The sequence below is a fragment of the Coffea arabica genome, chromosome 4c, assembly GCF_036785885.1.
Source record: "Coffea arabica cultivar ET-39 chromosome 4c, Coffea Arabica ET-39 HiFi, whole genome shotgun sequence".
NCBI classification, from domain to species: domain Eukaryota; kingdom Viridiplantae; phylum Streptophyta; class Magnoliopsida; order Gentianales; family Rubiaceae; genus Coffea; species Coffea arabica.
In genome coordinates this window covers 6034777-6058976 of record NC_092316.1, presented here as the reverse complement: position 1 = coordinate 6058976, position 24200 = coordinate 6034777, and the positions used below count along the sequence as shown (strand labels likewise).

Here is a 24200-nt window from a genome sequence, read left to right as displayed (position 1 = left end):
AAAGGAAATCTAGTTTGATTCCTACTCCGGAAAATATGGTAACCAAAACAATTGTTATTGCAATGATTCCATAGGTAATTTGACTTGGATTCCATTTCTGGTCCTATACATGAACCAAGCAGCCCCTTACTAGATGGCCATAGTAGATGTTCTATGCTTACTGATTTATTGTTGTTGCGCTTCTTTCTTCTTCTTAACTTCCAACAATATTTTCCATGTTATTCTAATCTAGTTGTTTCGAACTCCTGGAATTAATGGCTTGCAGCGTGACCGTGGTTGGGTATCTAACTTGCTTTTGATTCAGGGATGCTAGACGTAGACGACATAACTGACGAAGCTTGAGCCCCAAGTGCTGTTTGATGTGTCGCTGGCGGATGAAAATTGATCAAGTGCGAAGTGTTGCCTCTTAATGCTGAGTGTTGCTTACAAATGAGGCAAACATATTCTATGTTTATATATTAGATATATAACCACAACTAGGAGACTTTTTTGTTGTTTTGAAGTTGCAAGTTATCTTAAGAAAAAGAAAGTTGTGCTGCGTTAATGGTATTACTGTGGAATGTTCACTTTAGCTAATAGTAGTGATATCATTTTATTTGAGTTTCTGAGTTGGGTAAATTTTAATGTTGGTTGCACCACTAGAAAATGGTTTTGTGTCCTTAGACTACATCAACTTTAATCATTTAAAATTTGAACCGCTATTATCACTAGGAGACAGATATTAAGGGAATAATTTCCCAAAAGGATCATAGAATTTTTTATTTTATTATTATTACAACCCCCTCAACAAATGTCTTGACTACGCTGCTCTGTGTGTATATATGTATAGCGTTTTTTTTTTCTTTCCAATACTACTTTTGTCATGGAATAATTAATCATGTTAATGTTGCAAAACAAGGATGCCATTATAACAACATCATCGAGGTATTTTATGTAGTTCATAACATGAATTTGGAATAGACTTTGATTTGGAATGAAATTAGGTTTGTTTGCTTTCCATCACGACCGTTGTCATAAAAAAGAAAAAAAAAAAAGTTAATACAATGTCATGAATGCCATTTAACATTGTTGAGCGTATGGAATACCCAGATCGAGATTTTGTATTAGGAACAAAACCTTATTGCATTAAATTTTCTTATTAATAGGAGTATATTTGGAATGAATTTCCTTTTTGAACGTTGTCCTTTATTAAGCACATGACTTGCATTTGTTGTAAATTAACTTCCATCCAACAAAGTTGTGGGAATTCTGCTAGATATCGTTTTATAGATTCTGAATGGGTTTTGGCTTTCTTTTGTAAACATGATGTACTTCGGCATCAAGGAAAATGTTGGCCCGGACGGAAGAAAGCTCTGCGATCGACCTGGATTGAGGCTATTCTAGGGGTAGGCATCGTCTGTCTTCAGAGAAAGAGGGAGAGATTATTACATGTTTATTCGCTCTTCATTTCTGTTTGGTAATATCTCTCAATTCCTCGGGCAGACACTGGAGAAAGTAGAAGAGCTACACTCTTTCCTGCGTCTTCCGTCTCTGGTTTGGAAATTGCTTTTGTCTTCTATGTTGTAGGATTATAGTACATTGCAACAATCTTAAGATCTGGAATGTAGAATGATTGGAGTTTATAGAACCTTTAATGAAGATTGCTAAAACAAAAAACATCCATATGGATTAGGTGTTTTTGAGGGGTTGGGCGAGGTGGGGTAGAGGGAGGAGGGGATAGAGGCATAGAGGTTGCTAGCAGTAGGTGGTGGTGTTCGGAAGAAGGGAGAGGATGAGGGCTTCTTTTAACGGAAATCGTAAAGGTGACGGAATACATTAAATTGTAAAGGTGACGGAATACGTTAAATTTAACGGAAATGATTTATTGGAACCTAAAAAAAAAAAAATTTTATGCCTAATTTTTATCAAATATACCTATTCTACCCCTTAACCCTCAATTCTCTCTATTTAGAGAATAAAATAAATGATTTTTTTGAGCTGTCTTTTGCTTAATTATATCAGGGCATTTTGGTCATTTTATCCATTTCCGTTAAATTTAACAGATTCCGTCACCTTTACAATTTATTTCAAAGCATGAGGGGTCGTGTTGTATATTTTAAAATCATGGGGGACTTTTCTGTATATTAGGTTTACCACAATGGCTTTTTTATTTTTTATCCTAATAATTATAATATAGTGAGAGTTAACTAGGAAAGTTATAGAACTCTTTAATTCAACTAAAGAGTGTTTAGGGTGAACAAAGAATGATCATTCTTATGTACAAGGTGGTTAACAACACCATCAATTGAAGAGGCTATTAGATTGGAGTCGACTTCAAGTTTGGAAGAAATATGAAAGTTTTGATTTGAATTTCTATCACTTTCTTTTATTTTGTTACTTAATTGTGCAATTTTTATTATTCTACATTTGTTTTATAATTGTGAATTTGTGCAATTAGTTGGAGTGCTCTTATTGAGTGAAAACTTGTTTTGTTTTTTGTGATCAACCTTATTCACCCTTTCTCTTAGTTTTCACTTGAACCTTACAAAATCTTTAACAAATTTTTAAAAATACTCCAACAAATTTAAAAATTTAAAACATATCAAATTGCATCTATAGTATCAAGTTTTTGATATATAATACTATAGTATACTATTTAAACAACATTTTCAAAAAAACCTAATCCATTCAGGCCCGAATTTTCAACATACATAAAATCCAGTACTTCCATACATACTCAGACAATACCTTATAAAAAATGAGGACCTATCTAGTAATGTTTAATTATTATCAAGTTAGCGTGCCAACTTATGGGTTGACCCAACCCGATTCATTTACATTTGTGTCGTTAATAGATCGACTGAAGAATGATTCATTTTTGTTCAAATTATATTAAACCTATCAATTTCAAATCGTATTCGAGTCGGATTATCATGTCATACCAAAAATTTTCACCTTTAAAGATGGAAAGATAATAATTGCACTTTCCAACTTAACGTGTTGAAGAAAGACAATTAACAATGAGGCAAATCGACTGTTACAACCACTTGTTATCTTTTATAATTTTTAGAGGTTTTGATTTCTCTTCTTAAAACAAATTATGAGTTAAAACAAATATTGTTGTGTGATGCGGACATAGAAAAGATATTGGGTAGGGGAGGGTTTTTTAACTCGAAATCAAAACAACATAACAGAACTTTCTAAATCTCAACTTAGCAATTTCTGATATACACGACAACATGACTTGAATACAACCCAAAATTAACAAATTTTAACACAATCTAAATTTTAATAGGTCATTATTGGATCAACCTATTGGTGACATAAATGTCAATAAGATAGGTTGGGTCAATCCACGGGTTGATCTAGTAGCCCGATAAAGTGCTTACTTAATAATAATAATTAAACACTATGGAGGCCATTTTGAATATTTAGTAAAAACTAACAACAATCAAATTCGGTTTGAAGATTTCAATTAGATGTTTTAAAAACTCACGGGTTTTATATCTTATATATGGAACTATGTGACTATATTTCTAAAAGATTAATTGGATGCATTTTTCTAGAGAGTTTTTGGAGAAAAAGTACTTTAGTACTGATGTGATATATTTGAGATAAATGTGAGATAAAAGATGATTACAAATGTGTAGAAGAAATATTCACAAAAAATGATGACATTTTTCAAAAAAAAAAAAAAAGGTTATCCAAATGGGGCCGAATTTGTAACTTAAATTATGTCTAGAAAGTTTCATTATTTATTTTTTTTGAATGTTTTGAAATTTTAAAGTTTGTATTGACTATATATTTCAAAAAAATTATCATATATTTTAACAAGAGCAATGTTGAATCGATTGTATGATCAAATGAGTTAAAATAAGTGATTAAAATACTAGACTATTTCTAGCATAGATTACTAGGTTGATTTGACAAAATAATACATCATATGAAAACTATTTTAATTGTATAAAACATTTGATGAATTACACGGGTTAAGTTGGATCAACCTGTTAATAGCACAAGTTATGATACAACATGAAAATCTAATGAATGAGATTTTCTAACACGAATACAATAATTACATGACCTGACCATTACTACTAAGGGTCCTATCGAACTGAGTCAAGTTCGAATAGCACCATAATCGAACTTGAAGTCGATCACTATTAGTGCTACTCGAGCTCGAGATCGAACTCAAATGAGTACATGACATTAAACTCGAACTCGACGTAATGAAAATTAAACTCGAGATCGACTCATATAAGTTTGAATAAATTGCAAACCCTTGTCAAACTTGAGCTATTTGAGCTTGAGTTCGAGATCGAGTTTTATTGAGCATTGTTTCATATAAATTTATTAAAATATGAATCCATAATAGTCATTTCATAATTAAAATATATAATATATAAATAATAAATATTAATGTTTGAACTCAACTCATTATACTCCGTGTGACTAGCTCGAACTCAATCTTAAATTTAGTTCGAGTGTTTGACCAAGCTGCTCGCAAGTTACTGTGTGCAGTTTGGCTCACCGAAACCCCTTATTGCTACCCTCCTTTTATGATCCTTCCAGCTCAAGCGGATGGTTTAAGAGAACAACTATGTCAAGCACTGACCAAAACAATAAAAACCTACTGCTCCAATTACTAAATATGCGACAATTACAAAATTCAAAATTAACACCGAAATGGTCTTCCCTATGGCATTACAATCGTTTAATTTCTTCCATCTAAGTACGCTGCATTAACTTTTAATACTCGTTCGATACAACAAACAGTTCCACTCCCCCACCAACAAAATAGACATGAGAGAGATTTCAACTGGTATGCACGGCGTCCTACTATAATTAATTCCAGTCTTCCGAGGATCTTCTCTAGGCAAAACAAAACTCATGATACAACATACAAGACGCCCTGACGCTCAGACACCAAAATGTCAGCATCAGGCTGGTACTGCAATTTTTAATTAACTTGCAATTCCTTCATTCCATCTTTCTTCTTCGGTTTCAAAGATTTTTGCCCATTTAACTGCTTGGAAGAAGGTCCAACTAACAACAGTCGAGACATTACATAGGCTAAGAGCTCTTCACGGTGAGAATATGTGAAATCCAAATGGGCATACTCAAACTCACTGTATGATACCTCCACTTCTGAATCTTTCATCAACCTATAATGCATTTTTATCATTGAAGGCCGAATTACTCTGTCCTTCCGGCCAGCAACTAGGTCAACGGGAACATCGATTAAGCTGTAATACTCCCCCAAATCCAATGGTTCAGGGGAACCATATACCTCCATGTTGGCAGCAGCACTCCCATAATCAAACATTTTAAATTTCTTTGCCCGCTTCATCTGTGCCAAATGAAGTGCCACTCGGAATGAGACACCTGGCATGTCATTCATATTGTAGTGTGGTAAGCCCAGTACTCCCACCCAATTTGAACTGTCCCCGCCCACCACATAACTTATGAGTGTTTGAACCAATCCACCAACTGCAGGTAAATTATGAAAATCCCTAGCCAACTTGTTCAGAAGCATGCGGAAAAACCAAGTAGGTATGTAAAAGGCTGGAACTAACGGGGCCAGTATCGGGGCCAACACGAGGAATAGGTATTCCATCAATGTGAACACCACGGTGGAATCATGATGGAAGCCAGCTGGTGATAATAGGATCAACCTTGAAAGTCTGTGGGGCTTCTCTTTAATCCTTTGTGTTATTACGTACGTCAATATGGCAGCTCCTCCCAGGCTGTGACAAATTGCACATAGTTTGTAAGGCTGAATGTTATTTGTCCCTCCCTCCTGATCCGATTGGATACACTTCAGTTCAGAAACTTTAATCTCATTAATTTTCTCTATCATCGCAGGAATATCTTCTGTACCATGCTCATTGATGGAGAAAGTCCAGTACCTGCAAATGTTTAGTAATTCAAATAATGAAAGGGCAGTCTCTGATTCAAGTACCATATATCTGCTTGAAATTTTGCACGAAGTGGAAAAGATTCAACACTAGCTCTTTCTTTGTTAATGTAATTGTAATTTTAATGCACATCAGGGTCCCAGATGAATGAATATAATCTAAATGAGCCACTTACTGTCGTGAAGAGATACTTCTGTTTTCATGCCCTCTGGAAACCAATCCACGAAGGTTCCCTAGGAAAACATCATATCCTGACAAGTGATGATATCAATATTATTGCCACAATAAATGAGCTAAATTAATCAATATTGACGGGAGATTTGGAAGATACAAGTCCATAAGTAAAAGTAAACAGGGCAAACCTTGATCAAAGGCTGCAAAAGCTGGAGAACCAACAACACCATTGGACACCCAACTGCAAAGGGAAATAGTGGTTTAAAGACCAACTCGAACAAAAGAACTACAAACTGCTCAACCAGAGAGAGAGAGAGAGAGCATGTGCCACTTGGAGTGGGAGGATTCACCAAGCATCTTTCATCCATATCTCTTAAAAACATGACTTAGGCACTTCCTTAAAATCCTATGTCAACAACTTCCCTACTTCATACAACCTCGTCTAACTAACAAGAGTTTGGCAAATTAGTCATTGCTTCACAGACTCATTCAAAATACATCTTTTGCAATTTTGAGCAGAAGGTCTAATTTTGACAAAGCAAGACAAGAAAAACTTTTTTCCAATTGAAACCGCAAGGAAGATATTATACAACTTTGTTTACATGAAAGTACAGGGAAGCATTTATAATTAGATTTGAGACATTTCTATCATACACTCCTCAATTAATAACACATACAATCATGGATAAAACTCAAACTACCAAAACTCATCTAGATGTTTCTACGTGAACAAAACTGATTGCTAAATTAAACTAGTACAGAGAGATTTTTCATCAGCAAGAAAACTCTTCAACAACATGAACCTGACTATATATAAGACTCACCCCATTGAAGAATCAAATATGCCATGCTGCAGATAAACAACCTTGCGAGCATCTCGTCTGCACCAAATGATTGCAAACATGAGTCCATAAACCAGAATCTAAGAAAAAAAATATCTAGTGCTGAAGAGAGAAAAATCAGAACCTTGGAATTCTTTCCAGAAGAAGAACATATCCATCAGCAGTGACCACATGAATAGCCTCATAAGGATAGCTGTCACAGAAAAGAAGCAAATGACAATCAGAAGAAGAATGGAAAGCAAACACGACATGAGAGTTGGCTTCTAGAGAGCTCAATTCTAGTAAATTAAGGCACCACTCTTAAGGCATTCCTGACCCCTCTCAGGTCTCAGTTCACTTAAAGAGTATTATAGGCTTCTTGGGTGGCACGTCATACTTTTAAAAACAAAGATAATGAAGAGGATTTAATCTTCACTATGACAATAAGTAATATGTTCTCAATAAAAGCAAAAGACAAAAAAAGATAAAATAACCTTTTGGTTCCTGAAACTCTAAACTAATGACGGAGCTACTAAGTATTGGATATACCAATAAGCATATAAGAAATCAGATCACTTGCACATTCTCATAAAGAGCAATCCAAAAACTTAGTGCCGTTATAGCCTCATAACAAGATGCACCATGCTTATCTACTATTAACAATCTCAGCTTTACTTCCTTGCCATAAAGCCATAACCAAGACAGATGTCCAAGAAAGAAACTCACAACATATGAAAGCAGTACAAGAAGCAACAATAAAGATAAGGAGGAACAAGTGTAATCGATTATGTGATGATAATAACAACAGAGTTTGATGTTTGAGTGCACAAATTTTGCAACACTTTAGATCATGGCTTCAGTTACTAATCATTTTTAATCTTATATGAGAGAAAAAATTCTTAAGTTTAATTTTTGGCACCAGGAGCAGGCTCATAAATCATTCAACATGAAGTAATGCATGCACACAATCAAAGCACAATCTTCATAAAAAAGTTCAAGCTTTTTACAGGATAATAGAGAGGAGAAGTTTACAGAGCTTTATCTACAAATACAAGCAGAAGAGAGTTTCTTTTATTGGTTATGACAACAGAAGCAATGATTTTCTTTAATGCAACTTTTTTCTTTCAATACAACTTTTAAACTCTGCATTTCCCTAAGAAGAGAAACAAACAGACACATATGGCTATAAGGTATACATGATCACGAGGATAGTACATTGAGCAGTTAATTTTCATACAAATGGAGATTAAAAAAAAGCACCAGAATGGAGTAATCTGTATTATTCTTACCCAAGCTCAGTGATTACATCTTGACATGTCCGAGCATCTGTATTAAGGGAATGATCAAAAGTTGTCTTCCTTTCTGTCGGAGTAGGATCATTGTCTGCGAGAGTTGCAGTTTGAACTGAGCCACCTTGAGAAACACAATCTCCAGAACCAGTATTTTGAAAATAAAACCATCCGATAACTCCTCTAAGAGTGTCAAATGGTGCAAGAAGACAACGTGCTGCCTTGTGGAAAATATCGAATATAGCCTCTATGGAGATTTCAAATGCAAGATGGAGATCCTATAAGAACATGTTGGCATATCAATAGCTATGTCCATAAAGGTTAATCAAGAAGGAGAAGAATAACATGCTCAAACTATCTCATGGCAGATTTAAGCTGTTTTTCTTTGTAGTCATTCTTACAAATTTTGATGAGAAGCATTAGGAAAATGTTTTTATGAGTTTATATTGAAGAACTATAGATCTCCCTGACCAAGGTAAATAAACATAGTCCTGTAATTGCTGACAACACTAATTTCCCATTTTCACAAAGTAAAGAATAGGGAGAAATAGCAAAGCTAGTAGGATTGAACCTCAACAACTCCACGCCTTCGATCAGTTGCACGTTGAATAAAATGGTCCTTGAGTGTCTGGAGTCTCCTAGGAGAATGCAAATGAGAGGGTCGATGATTTCTTGGGGTACTTGGTGCACTATTACTCCCATGAGAAGACAGACTAAAGAGCCAAAATGGTCCCCCAAAAAAAAATTTCAAAGGGAGCAGAAAATACATGAATAGGCACCTGATCCAAGTCATCTGATGCCTATCATGCTTTCTGAAACTGCTTGCTCTAGAGGTACGAGAACTTTGAGATAGTGGAGATCCTGGAATGTCTTCATAATATTCTTCATCTGACGAATTATCTAAGCTTGAAGTTGTATCAGAATCCATAGAAAGATTGTGGATAAACTGATTAAAAGATGACGCACCCCTGAATCATCAAGAAGATAAAAAAAAAATCAAAAATTTTTTTTGGGGGGGGGGGGGGGGGGGGTAAAAGTCAAAAGTTAAGATCTCCAACAACATCAACAGCAAGGTTCTTCACATGAGCAGTTAAAACCCCCCCGGGGCGCCGGGGGGGGGGGGGGGGACACAGCAATTAACAATGAGAAAAAACAACAATTAAATGATTTTCTAAAAAACATGACAACTAAGCATTTTAATCATCAAATCTTTATCCTCCAATATTTAAAGCATCCAAACTGCAAGAGCAGTTCAGGAATAAAAAATTAGAAACGTTTAAATGCAGCAGAAAGACAAGTAGCAAGATTTTTTTATTTTTATTTTGGGCAAGCTAAGTGGCAGGACATTTAGAACTTACAAAAGTGACAATTAGATTCAAAAGTACTCATTGAAAGAATAACCATGGATAAAGTTTAGCAATGCCACTATACTACCCAAACGAGAATTTCTTAGTACATAAGAAGCAGATATGACAGAAACATTAGCACTGTAAGTAAATTATTGCCTGATTTCCACTATAATAGTACGGTTCCAAAGCTTATACATTCCAGCACTATCACTAACATGTAAAGTATAAGAAGTACTAAACGTTTGTCCAACTTTTTCTTTTTCAGTGCACTCAAGGTCCTCCTTCCAGTCATGCTATTGCCAGTTCATAGAAGTTTTCAAGTTCAGAATGAAGATGGGCCCTATGAAAAATAATAGAAAAGAAGAGAAAAAATATCTTTCAACCTAAGAGCAAAAGAATCCTCTGAACAAAAAAAAGAAAAAAAATTCCATCTTAATTTGTTAACAGGTCTATGTAGGAGCATGATATAAAGTACACAGCTAACTTTTGCAAGGCATATCACATATGAAATAACAAAGCGAAAAAACAAGAGACTTAAGAAACTAATCTGACGGATCAGAACTTACTCTTCCATCCAACGTGGGAGCTTAGGCGCACGAAAAGTTGGCCTGAGTTCCCAACCATGAATACCTTCCAGAATAGAAGCCTGCCCAGGTAGAATAGCCAGCAGAAGTGCTGACACTTCATTTATCAGCCTCACTATATTGTTCACTGACTCATAAGTAAAGGTCTTCACTGACCTGACCAAATAAAAATACCAACAGAAAAAATGTAAATGCGCTGTTGTTTACACAAGATCATAATGCTTAATTAAGTAACCAAAGGATCTTTATAAGCCACTTATAAAGATCATGGCAGACATGTCTTATAGAGCTGCCCAAAACAAAGTCATCCTAGCGAAACACAAGTAAAAGAGGTTATTGGGGAAAAAATTATCAAATGAAACTAGTTTCACTAGAAAAGGTCCTGCACTAACTGGATCCCTAGCAACTAGTAGAGGCAGATGGAAGAGCATCTGATGCTGGATTAAAAAGTGCAGGGAACTTTCAGGTTTCAGCTTTTCATACATACTTAAGGGCTTTATGTTAATGTTTCCCTGCTCAAGACGATGTACACTATACCTATTCGAGGTCAGCAAAAGCACTAGATCATTTTTCAAAGTTCAAAGCTCGCCCCCTCTAACTAAATTTTCTAGTTCCTTCTATGACAATGATATACAAAAGAGAAGTCAGAAGCGTTTTCACGCGTCAACCTGAAACCAGAAAAAAAACCCATATGAGCCCACTTCTTCTGCTCTTCCTTTTTACATGTCATCTGAGTCACATGGTAACTAGTAACTACAATCTAAATCATACATACTGTTTGTTACCTTTAACTGACCTTTTTTCTCCAACTTTACTTTCAACTATCTAACCTAGCCCTCACCTGAGCCAAGGCATCATGCACTTTGCTGCATAAGAAACTCAACCTTTCTCCTTGCTTATACCACCATAAGCCAGCAACAGAATTCTCATATCTCTTTGCCACTGGATACATCAGTTCATAGTTCCCAATAACTCTGTCACTACATCGCATACTCATGGTAATCCTACAAAACCTTCGCCGCCAATTTTTGATAGCATTAAATTCATCACATAAAATCCCTAAACCCTCACCCCTCGCCCAAATTCTAAATACATCCAACATATCCAATCTTACATAATCAATGTGTAAAGACCTTTCCTTTCTTCCTACTTACACAAAATCGAGCTCAAGAGACTTGCTTCTAATTTTTTTCCGGAACAATCCACACACCAAAAATATATATATACTTACCATTTTCCAAGTAATCCACAATCAAATAAGCTAAAAGCATACAGAAACAGTACAAATCATTTTTTCCACTTCACTAATCACATCTTCAGGCAGGAAAAATACTGAAAAACACAAAAATCAATACTTAAAATATCAAAATTAATGCAGTAAAATAATCACGGCTCCATTAACGACAGATATCAACCAATAGTCAAAATCAAGCCGAAATACGGTGGCTAATAAACTCTTCCAGAAATAACTCAATCAAGAAAACAAAAAAACATTAGCTCAAAAATAAAAAACAAGAGTAAACGAAACAGAAATATAACTAAGTATACATGTCTACCTATTAGAAGTAAAGAGCGAAAGAAAGAAATGGGCAGCACTCACTCTTTGGTAACAGCGAGGACGTTGTCAACCAATCGTTGAATCGGCATCGTCTCTTAAATTTTCACCTAACTATTATCAATTAATTCCCAATCTTGAATTAGGTTAAATTAACCTCGACAACATTCAAAAAACTCGCATCGAAATCCAAGGGGAAATAAATCACAACAACCGCATCCAATTTTTTTTTTCTCAAAAAAGGAATAAGCAATTCCTATATTTCTTCGTGAATATTTTTGAAACGTGGTGCAGAAGCAATTCCTGTCGGGAGTCGGACGAAATACACACATGCGCGGCAACCGCTGCAGTTTCTTGTCAGTGTCATAAAGTCATAGTAATTAGCAGTTCTTTTTTTAAAAAATATTTTGGCAGTCCACGTGGGGATTCGTTATGGACTTATGGGTGAAGGTGGTGCACTGTGGATGATGGTGTGGTGGTGAGGTGGCGATGATTCACAAGTATTCGATTATATCTGTCTGCCCGGCTTGTTCTTCACTCCTTTGGGAAAACGTATCGGCCTTTAAATTGGAATCTTCTGTCGGTGGTTGTTGTATTTCTTTTTGGGATAATTTCAGATACCTCCCCTGAGGTTTCTGACAGTTTCACTCCCCTCCCCTGTGGTTTCTGAAATTCCACAAACCTCCCTTGTCAGATTAGTAGGTCCCATTTCTTACATCATTGGTGTCGAAAAGACTTAAATACCCTCACAAGTTTGCTAATATTTCGTGATTATCTCAAAAAATTTAGTTAAGTTAGTTATAAACACAATTAATGTAATTAACAATAAATTAGAGTAACAGAGAGCACGTGTGTAATACGTTTATGTAGGAATGGTGGAAAAAGAGAAAGAGAAAGAGAAAGCGAAGGAGAATGGTGAAGTGACGACGGTGACGGAATCGACGGCTAGGGAATTAGAGGAGCTGCCGAAGACAATTGTCCTGCGGCTGGTGAAAGATAAGCTCTCTCAGCTCTCTGCCGAGTCTGAATCTCCGTTTTCCGCGAAGCCCTGCAGGCCTTCTCTGAAAGTGGTCGCATCTTCATCCACTACCTCACCGCAGCTGCAAATGATATATGCAAGGAGTCGAATAGGCAGATAATAAATGCCGAGGATGTTTTCAAGGCGCTTGAGGAGATAGATTTTCCAGAGTTTGTTCAGTCTCTCAGGGCCTTTCTTGAAGAATTTCGCCAAAGGAATGCCTCTCAGACATTTTTTTTTGGCTTAGTTTTGGTTTTCCTGAAATCTTTCATTGGGCCTATAGCCCTTTCCTTCTATTGACATTGAACAAAGCGTGCACTCATTGTTACAAACCACAAATTTATTTTAATGTTGGGGTTGAGCAGCTTTTTTTTTTTTTTTTATCTTTGATCAGCTCTTGTACTAGTTCTGAACTGGAAACAAGATTTACACACTAGTGTCTTGTGCGCAGCTTTTGACAGATTTGGTGAACCTGTCGACAGATGTGATCCTATTGAAGTAGTAGTAGTAAATTAGTTTCAGTGAATCACTTTTTTGCCATAAGCTTTTTTCATTCAGTTGTTAATTTCTATATCTGCTGATGATATCAGGAATATTAATTCTTGGTTGTGGGAGGCATATCCAGCCAGTAAGTCCTGACCTTCGGCAATTTATTCGGTCTATGGGCATGAAACTTGAAGCAATTGATTCGGTAAGTGTACTGCTTTGGTTTTCTTACAGATGGTAAATTACTGTTTGTAAACTTGTTCTGGTTTCATAGTAAATGCAGATGGATTTAATTAATGATTGATAAAGATTATACAATCAGGCTTAATGCAAACTCATTATAACTCATGAATTTCTTCAAACGTTCATTCATACAACCAGCACCCTTCCAGATTTCATGTGTTTATATCTACATCTTTTAACAAGATTCTATCTGGATGTTTTGCTTGCGTTCTACAGTACCTTCCAGTATGAGTTTTGTGCTTCCTTGATGTCTTAATATCTGTAACATGCATAGCAGTGCTGTCTGTGGACATAGAGATTTGGCTCATACCTTGATGACTTAGCCTTTTGTGTATCTCAATCTACTTGAACCGGCAGTAGTTTATTCTTAGACGGCAAATTTTGGTGAAGCATTTTTTGTCGATTTTTGCTTCTCTTCTGCACTTGTGTTGGCCTGGCATAAGTTTTTCTAGTTTCTTATTTTCCTCATATTGCAGAGAAATGCTGCATCAACATATAATATTTTGAATGAAGAAGGAAGGATTGTGTCTGCTGCGCTTCTTCCTTATGGGGTGGAGGAGTAGGACAATCAAATGGTGATAAGAAATCGTGGAAAGCTGGGCCACATAGATCTACTAATTGCTCTGTTATGCTTGGCAAAGTGAAGGATATTAAGGCGTCTTCGGCTGAAATACTCTCTGAACTCCTTGTTACTGCTCTTGATTGTTTGCATCCCAAAGAAGACAACTTTCTGGTTCAATCAACAGGTTTTTATGCAATTTCAGGAGATTTTCATTTTTAGACATTGAGATAGCTAATAAGCATATTGGTGATGAAGTTGAAGTTAAGGTGGATGGAATGACTAAATCTTTAAATTATGACTCAGAAGGAACAAATGGAAAGGATTCAGTTGAACACAATTCATCCAGTGCCAAGCCCAAGAAGAGACGTACAAAGAAGGAAGATGAACTGACTGCCAGAAAGAGCCGTTGCCTTCCATTTTGTTCACTACTGACGTTCACACCTCAATGAATGCATTGGTCTCACTTACATCCCCTCAAGTTTCATTCTTCTTGAATTCCCTCCTTTTTCTTCACATCAGATTAGCTTTCTAACCCAAGATAATGAGGGCATTTGTGGTATACACTTGTTTCTCTCTCCAGCTACTGATTTTTTATTGTTTTCATTTTTAAATTGGGTCTATTTTGACATTGCCTATTTAGTTTTAGGGGAGGTTTGTGGAATTTCAGAAACGACAGGGGAGGGGAGTGAAACTGTCAGAAACCTCAGGGGAGGTATCTGAAATTATCCCTTTCTTTTTGGATCTTTTAGCCACTGCTCATTTGGATGCATCAATCACCTGTCCCAAGTGTTCCGTCCGTCCCCACCGTAACAGGTAAACAAAGACGAAACAGAATGGGACGGACGAAATTCGAGAACGATGATTTTTCCAGATTGGTTTGTTTGAATAGTAAAATTATCCAATGGATTATAAGTTAGTATTTGAGATATTTTTATTGTAGCATTTTTTACTATGTGATGTACGTGAGATAAAAAGATAATTAAGAAAATAAAAAGATGTATTGAAAATTGTAATGATGATGTAAGCAAATATATTTGAAAAAATAATCAGCTGTCCTTCGCTTGTATCATAAACACATTTTTTAACACATTTTTTATATTTTCAATAACCTTTTATCTCACATACATCACATCACAAAAAATGCTAAAATAATTATTTCAAATAATACTCTATCCAAATAAACCTGTAATTTGAGATATTAAGACAATGTTTGGATTGTAATTTTTTAAAAGTTTTATAAAAAATATATTATCGCGATTTAATACATGTGAGATAAAATAATGATTGAAAATTATGTTTACGAAAAACGTAGAAATATTTTTGATAAAAAATTTCTTTTTAAACTATAACACATGAAAAGTTGAGGGCCTTTTTTTCGCTGTACTAGGAACTAAAAATTAAATATGTAATTAAACAATAGTTGGTTGAAGAAATGATAGCAGTGGTTAAAAAAATCAAGCTTGGGACACCTTAAATGATTTTGCTAGAAGATTCAGGGGTAGTATTTAATCATGATAATGATAATTATGTAAAATTTAAATTTAAAATTTAATTTTTACACATTTATCTATATTATATTATATACAAAGTTTGAGGAAGGAATTTAAAATTAACATTAGTATTAACATTTATCATTATTTTATGAATTTTCATTTTTACCATTATAAAAACTATTTTTATTTTAACTACTTATAACTATCCATGACTATTTTTTATTTTAACTATTTAAATATATATTTTCAACATAACTATTCCTAAACATTATAGCTAAGGATATAAAATTATTTTATAAAAAATAGTTAAAAAATTATAAATCAAACACTGACAATATATACACATTTACTCTAAATTTTACTCTAACTGTAATATATCTTTTTTAGAAATAATTCTTCATATCTTTTTCCTTGACCCGATTGTGGATTGAAGAGTCTGCATTCAAATTCAAGCGGCCCAAATCCGGCGGAATCTTCTACATACTTGGCACTTAGGCTACATTCTGCCGAGGATAAAAAACACGAAGTCGTCTACTTTTATGGTCGGCATTTTCCCGCGTGGTGGTTCCTCGCAGTCGGTGACAGTGACAGTGACATTGACCAAACAGGATAGAGACTAGAGATTTTTTTTTTATTTCTTTTTCTTCTTTCTATTTAAAAAAAAAAAAAAAAAAAACAAGAAGAAGAGAGAGAGCACGGAAGCGCTGGAACGATAAAAGAGGCGGACGAAGCACTGACTACACGGTATTTGATTGTTGAATTAAGAGTTACTTCAAAACACGGCGCACAAAAGCCGTCGTTGGTCAGAAAAAAGTGCGGACTTTTCTTTTTCTTCCATCTAGAAGGAGCATCCACACATTTTTACTTTAGTACTTGGTTGAATTACTGCTACATGAACGGATGAACAGCACCCCACCGAATAAAGGGACATATTTGGGTTCTTCTTTGCATATATATAATGTTCTCTTTGCATGTTTAGGACTGCCCAGTTTACCTGAATGTCTCCTAAAATTGATATACTCAAAGATGAAAATTCCGGAACTGAGGATGTAGCAGCTGGCTGCAAACTAAAATTGATACACTCAAAGATGAAAATTCCTGAACTGAGGATATAGCAGCTGGCTGCAAATGATACGTTGGCTGGCTGTGGCTGGACAACTTATGATATCAGAAAATTGCTGGTCTCATTTTCATCTTTCGAACCTTGAATGAAAGCGAATTCAGAAGCCAAGGGCAGGTGATCACTACCAAATTTCTGCAGAATACATAAAAATTATCGTCAAGTACCAAATTTCTGCCATATGTCTTGGTAAACAATGCCCAATTCTACCATATTTTTATTGGACAAGAAGTAAAACCCATTGACTCGGTTGATTTCTGAAGACTAGACGTACTTCATTCTCAAGGTTCTTATATAGAGCTGAAGAGTTCTCTTTACCTGGCATGGAAGCCCACCTATGTTCTTGAGGACATTGATTGGTAAAGTATCCATGACTTTGGTGGGTACAATACCATCAGAGAACCTACATAAACCAACAGAAAGATGTTCGACAAATTATTGCTGCCATTGACTAGAAAAACAGAATCACAGGTAAAAGTAAAGACCTTTACATACCACAAATAGTCAACTGTTCCAAGAAATTTTGAGTGGTATGATGTGGCCAAAGGTTCACCATTGGAGCTTCGTGTTTCTGCAGAACCCTATAAAGTAGCAGACTCGTGCATAGGTGGAGTGATCCAAAGCAAAGGTGGAAAAACTCTCTTCATGCAATAGAAACCCGTACCTTCACCATGGCATAGGAGCTCCTGAGCTTCAACGGATTTCTAACAACACGGCTATCAGTGCCTCCAGTTGCACTTTTGATCTCTTCATTTGTCCAGCTACTGTGCAAGAATCTGAGATGATTGGCATTTAAGGATAAACACAGATATCTGGAAAGTTAGAGAGCTGTAACGTGACATTCTTCCTTTCTCTTCATATAGGTTCCAAATGTATCACCAAACGAAACAAGATGTAAGCATTTATCAAACTACAACCACAAAAGAAGCCTTAGACCTCCGTGAACATAAAGAAACAAGAGTTACTGAGACATGGAGAACTGCCGTCGCCTAAACAGTCCAAATTCGGGTATCTTATCTATGATTATGTTGACACAGGAAAGTGACAGCATGAATATGCTTCCACAAATTCATCTTCCTCCCCTCTTTCCTTCCTTCATAGGTAACTTATACAAAGGCATCAAATAGCCATTTTCAAGAGATGAAAAAGAGATATTTCAGTAGTCCTATTCTGTCCTAGACATGATGAATCCTTTCCTTTTGTTCAAGCTTTATTCTAGGATTCCAGTACATATTTGATAAAATTTCTCTCTCTGCTCTCCAGCTAACTAGTGTTGCTTTGCATAATTGTCAGCTTTGATCAGTTATGACAAATAAATAAAAAAGAAAAATATATAAAAGATTATCTTAGACTATTATCAAGAGGTGCAAAAGAAAGGCTGTTTCTTTAAGTGTCAGATCATAATGACTCTGCAACTCCATAATATGCCAAGGCAGGTTCAAGTAGCTTGTTGAAACTTAAGTAATGGAATGGAAATCATGAAATTTTATGTACCATTACGTGAGATAACAGAAAAAAAAATTTTGAATTACCTGTCCATCCATAAAAAGAGAGAACCCTGTTCTCGTCTAATGCCAAGAGCTTGAGTTGGACGGCAATTTTTCTGACCAGACAAGTCTCCTCTGTCATGTAGCATGATGTTCAACTGCAGCAGGAAATAAACACTACTTATAAAGCAACTATCCAGTACATAAGTTCTGTATTGAAACGCAGAAATTGGACTCCACAATTTTACCTCAGATGACGAGAAGAATGTGTAGATTGCACTCTGTCAAGAAGTACAAGTCAAGATCATCAGTTAGTGGCTCCAAAGAGATGATACAAAACATGCATGATGGATTTTGTGCTCCAAACCTGGGGAGTGCTATTATAATCACCAGCGAGCACAACTGGTGTGTTTCCCCACTTCTTGGAGAGGATGGATGCCCTTGATAAAAGAAAACGAATCTGAAGAACAGGATAATACAGGAAAAAAGCACATCTAGGCATCAAAACAACTTTACAAGAAGCCATAGGTATAAAAGAAATAGCGAATTATTGCTCACAACAATTAAGTGATGTTTGATTACTTTTTAACTTTTTTCTAACTCAAGAGATGCACATAAAAGGATCAAGGATAATGGAGTAATTATGAACTCTCAGTATGCTATAAGGCTAAACTCACTTGACCAAGTTTTACATCCCCTCGCCTTGGATTGTAGAGCACATGAATGTTCCCAACAAGTATTCTCCTTGATTTAGCTTTGCGCATCTACCTGTATTAGAAGAGGTAAGACCAGGAAATTGACAGGCTAGTTGAGAATGAAAAATAATTGCAACTAGACAATTGCATATGCCGTATAACTTTTCAGGAACCTTGTCAACTTGCATAATAGTAACAGCAATCAAGTTCTACAGCACTCCTTCATCCAATGCCTTGCATAGTAGGACTTCATTAAACAAGCTAAAATCTACAAAACACCCATTTCTTCCATGCAAACTAGAAACACAAGTGGAATCTTAAATAACTGAAGGGAAATCAAAGGGAAATAACTCTTTCTACTGTAATCATCATTTGAAAGACCAAACGTTGGGTTTCCAACTTCATGATAAAAGAGATTTTTTGCCGTTGTATAAAAAGAGTCTACCTTTTTTCCTACTCTAATTACCAACAGCAGGCTGCACTAGTGAAATATCTAGCAAAACTTAGAAGAAAAAACAAAAAGAAGAAACTGATCTGGTTGTGCTGTTACAAGCACAAAATTCATCATCTAGCATCTGTAGGAAAGAAAAGTTCATTTAGTTGAGCTTTAGCCTTTGCTTGACACGAGTTTTGATATGAACAGTCTCGTTCTATTCATTAACTTAATGTATTCCTCTTGATAAGCAATTTTGAATTCTTTCTACTTATTGAAAAAGAGATAAAAACTTCAAAATGCACCCTAAGATTACCATAACATATAGTTTTGCTCAGTACGGGACCCAGTATTAGCAAAAACATTGAATCAAATCACAGACAGGAGGAGACCATTGGGACAACATTGGTGACAAACACAAGTCAATGTACATATTTGATTATGTACAAGAAACCAAATCAAAATTACTCTTCTAGAATCAGAAGTTGCAGTACCAAGGGCCTAATATACCAGCCTTTTTGGAGATCTTCCTACATTTGCCCCTACCGTTTAGGACATTATCAACTGTGTGCTTGTGTTGGCAAGATTTATCCTTTAGACTACATAAATATAGAATTCGTTAGAAACAAGGATATTTATCATCTCCAGCTCACAATGTTCATCTCATCCACATGACAACTGAGTTTTTAAATCAGCTACTGAAAACTGAACCAACTAACGCAGAACTACAAGTCACTACATAGGAACGCATATATGCTCTAGATAAAAGCTGTAAAACCATCAAATATCTCGATGTTAGTGCGTTACCTCAAATACAGAGACTTGAGCAACATTATCTCGGAGCCCATACTGCTTAAACTCAATGCTCTCTCCCTCCATCAATTGGAACCTAAAAAAGCATCGAACAAACCAAACTAGAGCATCAGTATCAATTATACAAATTTGCGAATCATCTTAGCATACGTAACAAACAAGACAAATAGCATAAATATTTACTTATCCGCTTTCCAAAACATTGCGCAACCATCAGCATAATCTCCAGTCCGCCTCTATGCAAAAAAAAAAAAAAAAAAAAGGACATAAAAAATCATCCAACCAATATCAAATTCCCAATGAAAATATTCAATAAAAGAAGAAGAATTCAGGAAAGAAAAAAGAGCTTTCACCTTATAAGAACCAAGGTACCCAGCTTTCTCCATGAGGTTTAAGACATCAAAATATTTGTCCACCTCCTAAATTTTTACACCAATTGCAACAAATAAGTTTCAGTTTGAGCTTTAGTTATCCCTTGTTTGTTCCAAATATAAAAACAAAAAGGAAAGCACAAAACTTTACTTGTAAACAAATGATATCAGGGTTCAAACCAATGAGCTCTTCGCATATAACCCTTTTGCGATAGTCCCATTTCAGGTAAATTGACGGAACATTTCTGTACAAATCCCAATGCTTGAAGGCATTTCTATCACCCAATATATTATACGACACAACGGTAAATCTCTCTGCAGCAAAAATTTAAAAACTTCATTCAGTTCCAAGAAAATATCAACCATCAAGAATTGATTTTCTAGTTAACTTCGCAACCCCATATGAAACAAAAAGGAAAATGAACCTTCAGATAGAAGATGAGTTCTATTATTGTCTGCTGTAACCCACTGGCGGTCAGTATCAGGGATCAGCAGGGATGACTTTCGGCGGACGGGGTTGTACCATCTCCGGCTGTAGGATGATGACTTGGAGTTTGCTGGGCCCTTGATGCACGCAAGTAAGAAGGAGGAAGATGGCGCCGCTCTAAGGCAGCAGCCCATTGATTGAAAGTAGTAGGGGTAGGAGCCCAGGTGCAGGAGGTAACTTTGGACTTTGGAGAGCGAGCAGTAGAGATAGGTACTATATTGCACAGTAACGTAGTAGGATTGAGTTCGTGTGGAGGTGGTGAATCTGAGCGCCAAAGTTAGTTGAAGGCGTTGCTGGGAGTTGGGGATTAGGGGCCAAAGTGCAACGCCCTTGTAGACTAGTCTAATCCTAAGTAATGTATGTACGCATTTGAGCAATCCGTTACACAAATATCAACAAAAACCTTAGTATGGCCCCGTCCCGAAAGTAAACCTTTGTCTGGCCTTTCTAAATCGAACCCAATGTCTCGCTTGATTGGTACTGGAATTTTTTTTTTTTTTTTGAAAATGATAGAAGCTTTTATTAATATATCAAAATTTTACAGTAGAGTTCAATTATCTTTACATAAGTGTACCTCGACACTTAAAGAATAAAAAAATTCATTTTCTCATCTATTAATATGCCTACTGCATGTTCTCTAATGCTTTTATATAGATCCATACTATCCATATTTCTCACACAAAAGGAGTACAATTGAAACAAACTAGCTAAGTTATCAGTATCTTCCATCAATGTAGACATTCTAATGTCTTTCACCGTCCTTGCTCTAATCATGAAGATGAGCTGTTTGTTTCCAGAACTAACTCTAATTTTCTGCCATTGCTGCTCTTTTGCCTTGATTAATGCTAGTCTTACTGCTTCAACTTCATCTTGCAGTTTCTTGATTGGTACTAGTAGTGGTAGTATCATTTTAAGATTTTCTTGTGCCTTTTGTGCCCGTCATTAGTAGTGTCATAACTCATAAGCAGCAGTGTTCTATGTTTGGTTGAAGCTTCCATTACTTTGTTAACAATGATCGATATATTATAACCTAGGGATAATTTCAGAAACCTCCCTTGAGATTTTTAACAATTTCATTTAGCTCCTTCGAGGTTTTTAAAATTACATATATCTCTCTTGTCATTTAAAATGATAATACTACCCTTAAATATTTTAATGAACCCTTGTTTGGTATGCTTATATTTATTTAGAATGACTTTTAAAATTATTATTTTTCATTATTTTTCCTTCTTATTCCTTTTTATTTTAATTTTTTTGCCAATAAAACTGTAGAACTACTACTATTATCTTTAGTTTCTATTGTAACAAAATGTTGAACTAGTGATTTTTTTTATGAGTTAACTTTATACGTAATCCAATGTTTTTTTGCTAATCTTTGTTTTCTATTTTCTGATATTAAAATTAACAATAAATCAAACAGAAATGACCCAAAACCACTACTAAATTATGATAATCCCACTACTCAAAAAATTCAACTCTAAATCCATTATTTTGACATTTTCTTTTCTATCGTATAAATCTAAATCTATAATAAAATACCATCAAAAGTATCCTATCATAGAGATAAATTTATTATTATAGTTGTTTATCAAGTAGTAGGTATGGACATGAAAATTTTGACACATTTTCCTTATAATTATACTAGATAATCTTATAATTGTATAGGAAAATAAATTAAAACTCACTACATAAGGGCATTTTTGGATATTCATTTAAAAATTTGACCAAATCAATATTATTTGAAAATTTTGTTACTAAAACTATCAAATCAAGGGAGATATGTGTAATTTTTCAAATTTCAGAGGAGTTCAATGAAATTGTCAGAAACCACAGGGAAGGTTTATGAAATTATCCCTATAATCTATCTTAGTATAAATGACCTAACGTTTGTACATGATCTCAATATTGGTAAAGTTTCTCTCTTTTTCTGTTCTTGTAATACTGATTTATTTCTCTTTCCTCTCTATTTCTCCATCTTGTTCTTTCTTAATTTGATAATTCCTTATTCAATTCCATTACAACGGAATTGAGAAATTGGCACCAACTGCAAGATAGAGTTGAAACAATCTTTTATATAATTGAAAAAATATATATGTAATTGAGCATAAGACAACAAATAATAAATAATTACCATTTTATGCACTGATAGTATAATAATTTTTTTTATACTAGTAACTTTAAATGTATGCTACATATGCATGATTTAAATTTCAAATTTAAATTTATGTTATGTAACATAATCTAAATCTATTAATATAAGCAATATTATACACTGAGAGTATATAAGAAAGTTATTCAATAATAAATTTATATTCATTAATCAAATTTACAAAATCAAGATTTGAAACTGAATCTTTTACTATACACAACGAATCAACATCAAATCAAACCAGCTTGAGTGGGTTACGGTGTTCATCATTATATCTATTTTTATACATAAAGCATGAGCACGGTTTAGCGTTAACAAAATATGTTATTATTTTGAATTATCAAATTTACTTAAATTTACCATTATCATTAAGAGCGAAATGATAACAATTGCTTTGTTATCACATTGTCCTCTTCCCACATCAATAGTTGCTTTGACATAAAGTCGTTTCATTATTTATCTTTTTTCATAAAGTATGCAGACACATAAAGCGTGTGTTTATCCGTAGTGAAAAAAATTTAAAAAAAATGTTATAACACTTCTCTCTTTTAGTCAGATCTATATACCTGTTTGTCCTTTACATAATTTTTTTTAAGCTCTTTGCTCTGTAAAATATGATAGATTAAATTATAAAAATATTATCATTACGAAAAAAAACATAAAGTGTGCCTCGCCCCATTTTAATTGCTAATAATGGATAGTACTAATTGGGGGAGTACATGAACTTTAGGGCAAAAAACTTCAACAATTATTAAATTATTGACGGGATCATATTTTAACCATCAAATTATTTTTTATTAATAATTGATCATTAAACAATTTAATCCGTTAACCGTAACCATTTTGCCGTTAATTACTCTTAAGTTCTAAAATTAGCATTACACGTTTCATCGTTAATTATTCTTAAGTTCTAAAATTAGCATTACACGTAGCAATGTCCGGGACAATTTTATCCAGCAATTTACTGACCCCAAAAGTCCGATACGGCTAATTTCAGAACAATAGAGGAGTTGCTGGACCTTCGGCATCTTCCACCGAGTCGCCAGCCAAACCCCAAGTCGCATCCCTCAGCGTTCCTCGCACCGCTGCCAGAGGAACCGCCACCACCTCCACCCAAGAAGATGAATCCGAAACTACTTCACATCCTTCCACCAGGACTAACCGTTCAACCAGA

At 35.0% G+C, this 24200-nt stretch overlaps 2 protein-coding genes and 1 long non-coding RNA gene across 4 annotated transcripts; 1 reads left to right on the top strand and 2 right to left on the bottom strand.

The window, feature by feature from the left end:
- Positions 1 to 4590: 4590 nt before the first annotated feature.
- LOC113739722 (uncharacterized) lies at positions 4591 to 12203 on the bottom strand. 2 transcript variants are annotated; one of them, XM_072045741.1, is made up of 9 exons: positions 11715 to 12203; positions 10097 to 10270; positions 8753 to 9149; positions 8182 to 8459; positions 7038 to 7106; positions 6896 to 6952; positions 6260 to 6312; positions 6073 to 6148; positions 4591 to 5888 (listed from the first exon to the last, which is right to left on the bottom strand). In XM_072045741.1, the coding sequence occupies exons 1-9, from the start codon at positions 11759 to 11761 to the stop codon at positions 4940 to 4942; spliced, it is 2100 nt and encodes a 699-aa protein (XP_071901842.1). In that variant the 5' UTR covers positions 11762 to 12203; the 3' UTR covers positions 4591 to 4939. The 2 variants fall into 2 exon arrangements, with proteins under 2 accessions (XP_071901842.1, XP_071901843.1); XM_072045742.1 differs by having other exon boundaries at positions 10097 to 10265; positions 11715 to 11854.
- A 1044-nt stretch (positions 12204 to 13247) lies between these two features.
- On the top strand, positions 13248 to 14159 carry LOC113739723 (uncharacterized). Its single transcript, XR_003460307.2, has 2 exons — positions 13248 to 13378; positions 13893 to 14159. It is a non-coding gene; the product is annotated as an uncharacterized lncRNA (long non-coding RNA).
- A 2232-nt stretch (positions 14160 to 16391) lies between these two features.
- On the bottom strand, positions 16392 to 21147 carry LOC113738571 (carbon catabolite repressor protein 4 homolog 3-like). The gene is made up of 13 exons (XM_027265816.2): positions 20816 to 21147; positions 20542 to 20705; positions 20373 to 20438; positions 20203 to 20255; positions 20014 to 20095; positions 18756 to 18842; positions 18446 to 18538; positions 18327 to 18359; positions 18124 to 18236; positions 17256 to 17367; positions 17087 to 17172; positions 16910 to 16994; positions 16392 to 16726 (listed from the first exon to the last, which is right to left on the bottom strand). The coding sequence occupies exons 1-13, from the start codon at positions 21009 to 21011 to the stop codon at positions 16631 to 16633; spliced, it is 1266 nt and encodes a 421-aa protein (XP_027121617.2). The 5' UTR covers positions 21012 to 21147; the 3' UTR covers positions 16392 to 16630.
- Positions 21148 to 24200: the final 3053 nt, after the last annotated feature.